At 38.5% G+C, this 13526-nt stretch overlaps 1 protein-coding gene across 2 annotated transcripts in view; it reads left to right on the forward strand.

The window, feature by feature from the left end:
- Positions 1 to 12729, forward strand: part of ACYP2 (acylphosphatase 2) — a 202758-nt gene extending 190029 nt beyond the window's left edge. For both annotated transcript variants that reach the window (XM_003908653.3, XM_017947526.3), the window contains exon 4: positions 12271 to 12729. In XM_003908653.3, coding sequence (XP_003908702.1) covers positions 12271 to 12385 — 115 coding nt within the window. In that variant the 3' untranslated portion in view covers positions 12386 to 12729. The remainder of the gene's footprint in view (positions 1 to 12270) is intronic.
- The last annotated feature ends 797 nt before the right edge of the window (positions 12730 to 13526 follow it).

The raw sequence follows: 13526 nt of genomic DNA on the forward strand, positions 1-13526 counted from the left end.
TAATAAAGCTACTAGCTATGTAGTTATTGAACTCTTATAATGTGGCAAGTTTGAATTGAGATGTCTTATAAGTATAAAATATCTACCATATTTCAAAGACTCAATATGAAAAAGTATGTAAAAATATCTCATTAATTGTATGTATTATATAGATTACATCTTCAAGTCATTATATCTTGGATAGAGTGGGTTAAATTAATAAATAAAGATATATTATTAAAATTAATTTTAACTATTTTTACTTTTTAAAATATGACTCTTAGAAAATTTAAATTACAGATGAGGCTTGCATTATGGTTCAGTCAGACAGTGCTGTCCTGTAGAATTTTCGCCAGTTTTGCATCTATTAACCAGTTGATTTAAACATTTCTGATTGTGTATGTATCTCTGAATTCTCCTTTGAACTGGACTTAACATCTTACAGATTCCCTTATTAGTTAGTGTATTAAATATTTGTGACTTGTCATTTTATACTTGTATGAGAATCACAGTTTTAACATTTATACTTTAGCAGTCAATTCTGCAGAGTTGCTCCAACAGGCCCAATCTAGATTTTTTATTCCAGTTCTTCCAATTATTTTGTAAGTACCTGATTCCCTATATTAAATTCCATTCTAAAGTAGCTAAGGTGGTTTTAGTTACCTGCTACTGTACCCTGACTTTACCCTGACATTAGCTTAAAATTGAACATTTACTGTTTTCCTGACACAGTGTTAAACACTTTACAGATCATTTTATTTAATCCTCACAGCAACTCTCTGTGAGGTAGGCAGTATACTCCTCATTTTACAGATGAGGCACTAAGAGTTTAAGAAACTTGTCCAACACAACCAGGAAGTAGTAGCTGGACTCACACCTAAGCACACTGACTCTAAAGTCTACTTCCATCCATTACCACTGTGCCGGCACCTATTCTGTTCCACCAAATAAAACAGAAAGAAGAGGATATCTGTCACTGTGTTGACCTAGAAGCTGTGGTGCGGCAGGGAAGTTACAGGTTATAGTCATCCCCTCACTTGTTCTGCCGTCTCTGCTCCCAGGCCCTTTGATTCAATTAACTGGTTCTCAGAATCCTGGGCATAGCTCAAACCTCAGTGGCTCTTCCAGACTCTCACCCAGCCGAGGAGGTTGAATGATGGGTCATTTTCCACTGCAAGATGAGAAGCACCTCTGCCAAGACCAACAGGTCTTACTAGTGGAGATGCACTGGAAGTATGTGACTCTGAGGGTCACAGAGCTTGCTAAACAGGCTGTCTACCATCTTTGGCAAAGGCAGAAAATAATTACACTGTAATCATAGTTATTAATGACCAGATGTTGCATTAAGTGATTTACATACATTCTCTCTAATCCTTTCAATAGTTCAGTGGGTTGAGTAGCAGTGTCATCATTTTAAAAATGAGGAATCTGGGTCTTAGGTTAATTATGGATGCTCTAGGATTCCCTGGATAATCACTGAACTCACTAATCGTGGGCTACATATCTGACAAATATTTCAGACATTAAAACATTTGATAATAAAGGAGTCTATGGTATTATTTGCCCACATGTAACTGAATAAGGAAACTTGTTAAAGAAAGGAGAATGGCAAAAATTTTATATATCATCCATTATCCTTCCATTATTAATGCTAGTTTAAAAGCCTGAAATTGACAGGCAACTCAGTATTTTCCAACATGCGTCACATTAGCTTTTAATTCATTATCTGTCTTTTTTTTTTCTTTCACTGTCTCTTGCTGTGGTCTTCATTTTATACTGGTGCTGAAGAGACATCTGAAAGGATTATGCCACCCCCTTTAGTCCCAGGAAATAGAACTACTATGAATTATTGATAGTGTTAGCTTTCTAGTGCTTTAATTTCACCTCTGTTTCAGACAAGGATATTAAATGGAATTTTTAATATTACCCCAGGAGCTTACTACACAGGAAATACTAACTGACTCGAATTATAGAAAAGACAGTCCTATGTTGATTTCCATTTCTACACAGGGTGAATTCTTCATATATTCCACTCCACTATAGTTTTGCTTAGTGTTAGATTAATAGGGCAGTTTTCAAATGGAGTTCCTCAGAACCCTTGGGATTCCTCAGAGGTGCTTGCAGTACAACTGGAGAAGCAAGAGGGCTAGGCGGGGTGGTATCTGCAGGTGGACATACACACGAGTACACACATGTGCCCCCAACCATTCCCTTGCTTCAGAGAAAAACTTGTCTACTGTAAGTATGAAGGCTTTGTGCAAGATTATGTTGAAAGAAAGGATTCTCCTCTTTAAAAATCTTGAGGCTAGGCATGGTGGCTCACTCCTGTAATTGCAGCTCTTGGGAGGCTGAGGTGGGAGAAGTGCGTAAGGCCAGGAGTTTGAGACCAGCCTGAGCAACATAGTGAGATCCCATCTCTACAAAAAAAAATTTTTTTTAAAAATTACCCAGATGTGGTGGCACACATTTATAGTCCCAGCTACTCTGGAAGCTGAGGTGGCCAGATCCCCTGAGCCCAGGAGGTTGAGGCCAGAGTGAGTCATGATCATACCACTGCATTTCAGCCTGGGTGACAAAGTAAGACCCTGTCTCTTAAAAAAAAAAAAAAAAGGAGTAAAATATCCTGAGTTAATACAATAAGTACAATAGATGTTTGCACATCTTTGAGATACTAAGAAAAAATGTCTAAGGATTTTTATACTATATAGTTGAGCATATACAGCTGTGCACTGGACTTGACAGAAGCTGATGGCATGTCATGTGACTCGGCTTGCAGGATGGACTTGGCCCTTCTGTGGTGTTGTAAGAATTACCTTGAACTCTGGGTAAAGCCAGTTACCATGTATATTTATGTAATGAATAAACTCACAAGCACAAAAACATGCAATAATATTGGGGGCTGGCACAGATAAATGAACCAATTGCACAAGTAATCTTGGTTCACCTGCTTCTATTCTGGTCACTAGGTCCCTGAATCCATAGGTCTCCAATGTCCTTTAAGAGCAAGAATATAGTCATTGCTTGTGTTCTTCAGAAGGGACTACCATGAATAAAATATTTTATGAGTTTCTGTAATAAGAGCAAATATTTCTCTAACTTGCAGAGTATTTTAAAAAGTGAGGGTTTTGTTTTTTGTGAGATAAAAATCAAAGAGTTAAAAAGTAGCATTCAGGGTCCCTTTCTATGTGTGGACGGTATAGGTGCCTAGAAATCGCCCTCCTACCACGCATGGAAGCTGTAGACCTGAAGAAGGCAGGCAGATGACAAAGGCTCATTCATTCAATATACATTTATTTCTTCGGGGTCGGGGGATGTTTCTTTTTTAAGTTTTATTTTATTTGTAATTGACCTATAATTGTACATATTTATGAATATGTATTTATTGAGTACCCACTATCAGCAGGCATCACGCTAGCTGTTGGGAATCTAATAGTAAGACCGATCCTGCCACCTTCTTTCTGTGTGTATGTGAGACAGAGTCTCCCTCTGTCGCCCAGGCTGGAGTGCAGTGGCGTGGTCTCGGCTCACTGCAACCTGCGCCTCCCCAGTTCGAGCAATTCTCGTACCTCAGCCTCCCAAGTAGCTGGGATTACAGGCACCCACCCCCATGCCTGGCTAATTTTTGTATTTTCAGTAGAGACAGAGTTTCACCATGTTGGCCAGGATGGTCTCGCATTCCTGGCCTCAAGTGATCTGCCCGCTTCCGCTTCCCAAAGTGCTAGAATTACAGCATGACCCACGGCACCCAGCCTGATCCTGCCACCTTCTTAGAATTTGCATTATATTGTGGAAGAGGCATATAATAAACACATAGACAATGACATAAACACAGCAATTACAGAATGTGATCACTGTCAGGATGCATGCAACAGAGTAGGGGTGGGGCCGTTTTCACATAGGGGCAGTCAAAGAGGAGGCCCTAGAACGGTAGAAACCTAAGTGCATTTTAGAAGGCCACAGCTGGCCTCTCTGCTGGCTTCCAAAGCAAAAAATGTGTGGTGCTTACTGTATTTGATGGCTAAATACGTGCCATCTGTACTAAAGGATGAGAATGCTGTGGAAACCCTGAGGGGACTAGTAGTTAGTGACTGCCTGTATAGGAACAAAAAATAAAGCACAGTTAGTTTATTACACAAATAGATTTTTCCTTGGTCATTTAACATTTATCAGCACTGTGTTTTATTTATTTCTTAATGCAAAGGTGGCCTGAGGGATAATTAAAAGTAATACACCCAAGATCATTGTCCTTTTCCATTCCATAAAAAATTGTCTTCACCACTGTCTATGATCCTCATCAAACATAGAAAAAATGCATCCATAGTGAAATCTCCTCTTATACTGTTACTTCATAATTAAAAGCAACATGATTTTTGTAAAGGAATAAAATTAGACTTTACAAAAATTAGTTTCATTTTCAAAACCTTTACATAAGCATGTAAAATATATTAGAGTGAAGAGGGACACGTGGTTATCAAACAACCTGACTTCTATCAACAGAAGTTTCTAGTTTACATTATTATCCTTTCATTTTTACTAGTTGAACCTTCTGTTTTGTTTGTGTAAGCTTATCAGTGGACCACCCTTCTTAAATAGAAATACCTGAAAGATACATGCACACAAAACTGATTCAGATTTACCGCAGAAATACCAGACTTCAATTAACACTTGCTTGAATGGGACATTCAAGCAAATATAATTCATCCACCTACCCATCCATCCATTCAATATTTATTGAGTAAACTAAACTTATAGGTAAAATATGCTGGAACCAGAGCAGTGTATTGTGGTTGTGTTGGCTCCTTGGGTAGGTGAACACTGTTCCTGTTTTTTCTTTCTTTCTTTGCACACTTACTATAGAAATTTTCTGAAAGGCAAGTAGTCAAACTGGCTGGATAGCCTAAGAGATTTGAAATTATGTGGCTGAGTGCAGTGGCTCACACCTGTAATCCTAACACTTTAGGAGACCAAGGTGGGAGGATCACTTGAGGCCAGGAGTTTAAGACAAGCCTGGGCAACATACAGAGACTCCATCTCCACACACACACAGAGATTTTTAACTAGCCAGGCATGGTGGCTCATTCCTGTAGTCCCAGATACTTGAGAGGCTGAGATGGGAGGATTGCTGAAGCTCAGGAGTTCGAGATTACAGTGCACTATTATTGTGCCACTGCGTTCCAACCTGGGCGACAAAGTGAGACCCCCATCTCAACAACAAAAAATGAACAAACAAAAAAATTATGCAGTCCAGCGAATGTGGTAAAATGAACTAGCAGAATGAATTTGGGGAAAATAATTCAGGAAAAATACATGGGGTGGTTTACCTAGCAACCCCAAGAAAGAGAAAAACTATTATACTACTAAAGGAGTTCAGTAAGGCATCTGATTACAATATAAGAGATCACCAGTTTTCCTGTATCTTGTTTAAAAGCATAATGATTAAAAAGCATCTTGTTCAAAATAGCAAGAAAAATATAACTGAGTATAAATTTATCAAGAAATACACAGGACCTGAATTAAACAAACTATAAAATTTTAGTGAGAAACTTAAAGACTTGAGCAAAACTGGAGAAAATATTCACTCTTGATGACAAATGTTAGAATTGCCACTTCTCTTCAAATTATTTTTAGATTTAAAAGGGGATGTGAAAGGATTGGATAAAATTATACTGAACTCTAATAGAATGTATGACACAAAAAAGGACATTTAAAACTAGAAGAATAATGAGGTAAGGGTATAGGGACTAATGGACATTAAAATATATTCTAAAACTATAATAATTAGAACAGTTTGGTACTGGTTTAGGGATTAACATGTCAATGGGGTCAAATAGAATGCCTATAAACAGACTCAGGCATATGCACAAATTTAGTGTACGATAACAGTTACATTTGGAATCTATAGAAAAGGATAAGTTATTTAGTAAAAGATGCTGGGGGAAATGTCTATTCAAAATTAAGACATCTTTTTCATATAAGGCAATCACATAATTCCAGATGTATGAAAGATTTAAATATAAAGGATAAAGCCATACTTTCATATAAAGATGGCATATTTTGAACACATGCATTTGCCTCTGCTCCCTCCTCAACCTTACTTAAATATCAGTAAAAATGGTTTTTAAAAACCCTTAAAAACATCCACAAGGACAAATAATGGGAGATAAAGCTACAGCAATAAAACTTTGGAAACTAGAAAACACATGAGCAGGTGGTAATGCAAATTTGATTGTAAGCATTACAGGCTTCCAAAGCAGAGAAATGGTCCAGTTAACACAGTGGAAATCCCTCAAGGCTCAGGCCACTGGAAGTGGGCATGAAGGTGGGGCTAAAATTAAGAGTACTGATTCCAAATCTGCTTACTAAGCAGTTGTCCCCCATGTCAAACAGGAGAGCAGCTGCCCTGCCTGCTCAGGCAAAAGCCAGAGTTCATTTGTTTTGAGACAGTCTCACTCACTCTGTCACCTAGGCTGGAGTGGAGTGGCACGATCTCGGCTCATTGCAACCTCTGCCTCCCAGATTCAAGCGATTCTCTTGCCTCAGTCTCCTGAGTAGGTGGAATTAAAGGTGCACACCACCATTCCCAGCTAATTTTTATATTTTTTAGTAGAGATGGGGTTTCACCATGTTGTCCAGGCTGGTCTTGAACTCCTGACCTCAACTGATCCACCTGCCTCAGCCTCCCAAAGTGCTGGGATTACAGGTGTGAGCCACCACACCCAGCCAGAGTTTCATTTTTATAGACACAGTTAAGAAAATGATGCAGTGCTGAAAACAGGGATTTATCAAAAGTTAATCCCTGCATGTTGAGGCCTTAACCTTCTTCCCAGATTCTCAGGGCACATATAACCAGACGCATAGCTTCTAGGCAGGAAATAGGGTGTATCTTGCCTGGAGAATATGACCAGTCCAAGGGAAGATATCAAGATACCAACATCAGAGGCTCCCAGATACAATGGTCACCCTAGAAAACTTAAGACCAACTGGGTGCGGTGGCTCATTCCTGTAATCCCAGCACTTTGGGAGGCTGAGATGGGCAGATCACGAGGTCAGGAGTTTGAGACCAGTCTGACCAACACAGTGAAACCCAATCTCTACTAAAAATACAAAAATTAGCTGGGCATGGTGGCGAATGCTTGTAATCCCAGCTACTCAGGAGGCTGAGGCAGAAGAATTGCTTGAACTTGGGATGTGGAGATTGCAGTGAGCCGAGATTGCGCCATAGCACTCCAGCCTGGGTGACAGAGCAAGACTCTGTCTCAAAAAAAAAAAAAAAAAAAAAAAAAAAAGCCTAAGACCACAGCTCAGCAGTAGGGCGAAAGAGAAATCCATTGCAGATTGGTGGATAGGGAGGCTCACACTCCTTCACCCACTCCAGGAAACATCTGATTGAATTGTTAAATCTGCCCTCTGAAATGGATTGTCCCTACTGAAAAAACTCTGGCCCAGGCATTGATCCCAAGCCCCACTGGTTTGGACCCTGCTTGCAGGACAGGCATCTGACGAGCACACTGCATTGCAGGCAGGTGTGTTTGCAGGTCCCTGGTCACCTAGACTAACTTTAAGGATCCTTATTGCTCTTTCACAATTCCTTTAACATTTTTCAACTCTTTTAGTGATTATTACACCTTTTCACTTTATTCAATCCTTCAACTCTTCCTCCACCCCACTTATTCTCAGTAAATTACCTTATCTCCCACACACTGAGAAAATGGAAGCTATCTCATGTGAATGCCTCTTCCTATCCAAATTGCTCTCCAGTTTTTAAAATCTACTGTCTTCTCTTCCATACAGAGAAAATGTGTCCTCTTTTCTATACCAAATGAGTCTACTCATCTCTTGATCCTGTTTCTTCTGACTGCTCTGGGCCTTGTTCCATCAATTACCACTCATTTGCTTGAATCTTCAATTCATTCTCTTTGGCTCCTTATGAGAGTATGTGTAAAGGACACTGATCTACCACTTGGATTCCCTTTCAAGATTGAAGGATTCAGTCCCCCAGATGCCAGGAGTGCTGCTGGAAGATGGCCCTTAGCCATCAGCCTTCTTCAGGAATTGCCTCAGCAGAAGAAAGTAACCTCACTAAAGTTCACGTATTCTTCCCTGGGCAGCTCTCCTCTAACGACTGGGTTAATGTGGGGAATATAAAGACCAGCCCTCTCACCTTAACTTGAGACAACTCTGAAGGGTCTTCTCAGTTTCAGAGCTCCTTAAGTCTTGGCCAAGGTCTTCATTGAGACTGCATCATTGCCCAGCTTCTCCCTCAGTCCAGTCTTGTCTCCTTTCCTTTCCTTGCCTTCCACAAGTTGTTAAACCTGACAGCACTCCCTGATTAACTTCATACTAATCATCTCAGAGCCTGAATCCCAGGGTACCCTCCTTATGACAGTATGTTTGTAAGACGAGAACATTTAATAATTTGTTAGGTAGTACCAAGTTGCCCTTTCAAAAAGCTGTACAAATTTGCACTCCCATCACCAATGTAGAAAAGTGCCTCTTTTCTACATTGCCTAACTACAACCTAACTGCCACTACTGGATGTTATCAAGTTTTTAAATCTTACCATTCCATAAGTGACAGATGGTGGCTTATTCTTGCTTTATTTGTATTTTTAAAAAGTATGCGTATGAGTAAGAATGATTTTACATATTATTTACTGGCTATTTATATTTCTTTCCCTTTCATTTGCTTGTGTTATTTGCACATTTTTCTATTGCACAGCCATACATATTGGTAATATACCATATACCATACGTATATTAATTTTCAAGTACCGTTTGTATAGTAAGAAAGTTGCAAATAAGTTTCTTCAGTTTGCTGTTTGTTTGGCTTTAAGAGTTTCTTCCAGTCATTCAAGTGTTTTGAATTTTTAAAATTTGCTAACATTACCAACATTTTTCCTATGCTTCTTGGTTTTCTGTCATGCTTAAATTGGCATTTCCCATTCTAAGATTTGGGAAAAAAACACTAATATCTTCTTTAAAACTTAGCTCAAATGCCATTGCTGTCACCAAGATGTCTGTGAGAACCTCGACCAGGTTAACCCCCCAATTCCCTTCTCCCTTTGTATAATATAAATCACACTGCCCATCATATTCTGCCTTAACATTATGGCCATTTTTATTATTCTCCAGACTCTTCTATTAGAATGTAAGTTACTGAGGGAAGGAATTCCATTTTAAATCTCTATGTATGTCCTCCAGCATCTAGAATGACTTGCGTAAAGTCCTACTTAAATATTTATTGAATTGTATTAACTAGTACTGTTAGGTGGCTCTGACACTAAGGGTGAGTGATTTTATATGTATGTATACATACACACATGTGTCTGCATATGTATACATACACGTATATATGTATATTTCACACACATTCTCATCAGCCATAAATTTTGTGAAATTTTGTGACTATTTTAGTGCTTGGATAACTCTTAGTTCTGCCCTCTTTAGACCTGAGCCACACTTACCAAAGGCTGACTGCAAAAACACCACTTGAGAGTGAGGTCTCAGGGCCTGCCAAGTGACAGGTGACCAGAACACTCCTAGCTGAGGAGGCAGATCAAGCAGAGTGGTTCCTAGCAATAGGGGAAGCATATATGAAGCCATGACACAAAGTGGCCATCCTCCCCCAGGGGAAGCAGAGCCCAGCCTCCCAACACCATGACCATCTGCCCCATCAGTGGCATAGATTCCTCCAGGCCGTACTTTCAGCTGGGGAAGAAGTCCCTGATGTTAAGGACAAGATACAGGCAGGTATCTCAACTAGGTCAATACATTGAGTTATCAGCTCAGGTGGATTAGTCATTGCAGTTCCAATGCGCAGTAGTCCTAGTCTCGGATTCCATGGTTTCATTTTCTCCCTTCTCATTCTCTTGAGCCCATTCAAATATGGCTTTCATGCCACCACAACTGCTCCTGCCAAGGTCACTGGTGACATCCACGTGGCTAAACACAATGGCCAGTTCTCATTTCTCACCTCACTGGCCCTGCCAGCAGCATCGGCCTGGTGGATCCCTCTTTACTTCCTGAGGGCTTGATTGGGCTCCCTGGGCACCAGTTTTTCTCATACCTCACTGGATGCTTTATTCTCCTCCTTTTCTGGTTCTTCCTCTGCTTCGTGAGCACTTAACTTTGGAGAACCCCCAAAGTATAGTCATTGGACCTATCTTTTCTATCTAGATTCATTTTCTTGATGATCCCAGCCAATCTTATAGCTTTCAATACTAGTATAGCTTTCAATACTGTCTACCTGCTGACAAATTCCAAATTTTATTTCCTCTAACCAGACTTGTAGGTCCAGCTGCCTACTCAACATCTCGCTTTGGATGTCTAACAGACATCTCAAATGTAACATTCCAAAACTGAGCCTCTGATCTTCCCCTTCCCCCAAATCTGCTCCTCTCACAGTCTCTCCATTTCAGTAAATGACAACCCTATCCAACTAGTTACTCACACCAAAAACTCTGGTGTCATCCTTCACTCCTCTCCTTTCTCACACATCTATATCTTCAAAATATACTCAGAATCCGAATCCTCCTCACAACCACTCTGCTAACCACCCTGTGCAAGTTACTATCTCTTAAGTGTCTCTCTTTTCTCATCAATAACTGGGGGCAATAACAGCCTATGACTTACAGGGTTCATATGTGGAATGAAAGACACGTAAAGAACTTAGCATAGTGCCGAACAAATTGTTAGTGCTTGGCCAAGTGCAGTGGCTTACACCTGTCATTCCAGCACTTTGGGAGGCTGAGGAGGGAGGATTGCTTGAGGCCAGGAGATCAGCCTAGGCAACACAGTGAGATCTTGTCTCTACTAAAATTCAAAAAAATTAGCCAGGTGTGGTGATGCATGCCTGTAGTCCCAGCTACCTGGGGGACTGAGGCTGGAGGATTACTTGAGCCCTGAAGGTCAAGGTTGCAGTGAGCCATGATCATGCCACTGCACTCCAGCCTGGGTGACAAAGTGAGATCCTGTCCCCCCACCCTCAAATAAAAAAGTTGTTAGTGCTTAATAAATTTTAGGTTTCAGTATTATTTGTGGTCTCTCTTTTCTAGGAGGTTTCAAGAAGATGTGACTAGTAAAGTTGAAGCTATCAGCTCCTTTTCATAAGAACTGAGTTTTTCCTTCAACACATGAAATTTTCATTTTAAAGATTTCAACTGATTGAGCTAAAGAAAAAGAAAAAGAAGTCTAAATTAACCTCAGCCAGTAAAACTGTCACAAATAAGATCCAAATAAAGGGTTAAAAAGCACAATAGCAATTTGAATCATTGGAATTCTTCTCTAGCCTGATTAAGAGGAATTTTCAGCTAACCTAAAAAATATTTTAAATCTAAAGTTATATAAGATTGTCACATATCATACTGCATAGCTGTATACAGCCCTAGCTTCACAACCTGAAATAATTTGGGGATATGAGGAAACTCATAGGATGTTTCTACAACAGCAACAGATATAACAGCCATCATTTGTATAAAACAGCCCTATTTTATAAACCCATAGTCCCAACAGATCTATCATCCCAACTAATTAGTAGTAGGTAGAAAGATTCTGGAAAGTCCTCAGTGTTATCTGAGATGTCAGCAATATATAATAGGCCCGAACCATATAGGAAACATCTTGGGTAAGTGCTCTAATGCATGAATTAAATACATGGATATCACTAATAAGATAAACCATTGCACTAAATAATCAGAAAAATATTTCAGAGCATTCAACTTGTCCTTTAATGCAATCGCTTTGTTAATCTGTGATAAGAAACAGTATTTGAATAGATAAAAGTAGATGAGCAATTTTTCTTACTTTAATGTGTTTGGAAAATCATGTTTCTTCTTTATTCTTTTAGTATGGATCTCTCTCACCATATATATGTGTGTGTGTGTGTATATATATATATATTTACATACATATAAATATATGAAACATCTACCACGTGCTGAGTAATGAGGAAACAATAGTAAATTGTTTTTATTACTAAGCTCCTTATAAAAATATTTTGATCGTTTTGAGTATAAGAGCTAGGTAACAGTGGGCGGGGGATAACCCTAATATAAAATCATCAGGAATTGACTGTGCTTAATTTATTAGATTTTCTTTGTCCATATTTAATTATACATTATACTCTGTGATATTCTTAGAGTGCTATATACAATGTAAACATATTTAAATATCACATATATGCAAAAAGTTGCTTAGTAAAGGTAAACTCCCATTAATACCTACTGTGGGATCATTTTAGCTGATCCATGTGTACTTTGTATGCTAATTTGATTTATTTATCTGTTTTTTGTAGGAAGTCCTGGCTGAGCAAGATTGGAAGCCCTAGTTCTCGCATTGACCGCACAAACTTTTCTAATGAAAAAACCATCTCTAAACTTGAATACTCTAATTTTAGTATTAGATACTAATAGAAGAGAAAAATTGTAATGCTTATACTGCACAATAGATACTATATGTTCTTAAGACTATGTATACTAGAATAATAGTAGTAGAGTAGGGTGAAAAAGGAACTTTCCGTTCTGAAAGCTAAGCGACTGTGTTACTAAAAATGTCTGACACTGAAATAATTTTACTCAACTATGTTTTCAACAAGCAAAAATGTAGTATGCTAAGATTAAAATGTCATTACAAAATATTTAGTATGAACAATTTAAACTTGTCTCATGGAATCTTTAATTTCAATGAACATTACAGCATATATGACATATGTTATTTGGCGAGACATAAAATAAAGTTAACCATTTAAAAATTATTTTCACATACTGTTGTCTGTGTTGAATTATAAAATCCTCTGAATAATTTGTTACTACAGTTGAGTAATTTGTTATTAAACTCTTTAAAAAGAACCAGCAATTAGAAATAAATGTATGTGATGATCAATATAACCATAAAATATTATCAACAAAGAGTTTCTAAAATTCTGGTTAATGTGAACATTATTCAGTTGGAGCTACTTAATGCCTTCTATATTGCTGTGTACAGTGAACATTCAGGCTGAATGATGGTGGCTAACAAGAACTCACAATTTCAGTATAGCAAGCATCAAGATTTTCAACCACCACCCACAACAGATATCCTATTAACCAGAAAAGAAACTGAGAGTCTAAATGAATCATACAATACTGTCCCCTAAATTTGGCCTATCACTTGGGAAGCTTCACATGTAACTGATAAAGCAACGGAGAATATAAAGGGGAAAGTTTTTTTCTATAGCATAAAATTATATTAAAAGAGGCAGACCTTTAATGCAAAAGACTGGGGAATTTCCAGTGTTGTAGGCATATACTTGCACATATTCCATGATTCTCAAACTTTTTATAGCAATGGAATCCTTCCTTAAACCAACATTTTATATAGAATTGAATGCATAAGTTTTTAGAAAAGCAAAAACAAAGCACAGCTGGTGTAATTAAAGTGGGGATAGGCATCCCCAGAGCCTTGCACACTTGGTATCCCTCTCTCTACTTGGACAATTTCAAATACCTTGCTAGTACACTTTGAAAACCACTGTTCTATTTAAGGAACAAATCTCTATTGCTATCCTCCATG

The sequence above is a fragment of the Papio anubis genome, chromosome 14 (assembly GCF_008728515.1).
Source record: "Papio anubis isolate 15944 chromosome 14, Panubis1.0, whole genome shotgun sequence".
Lineage (NCBI taxonomy): Eukaryota > Metazoa > Chordata > Mammalia > Primates > Cercopithecidae > Papio > Papio anubis.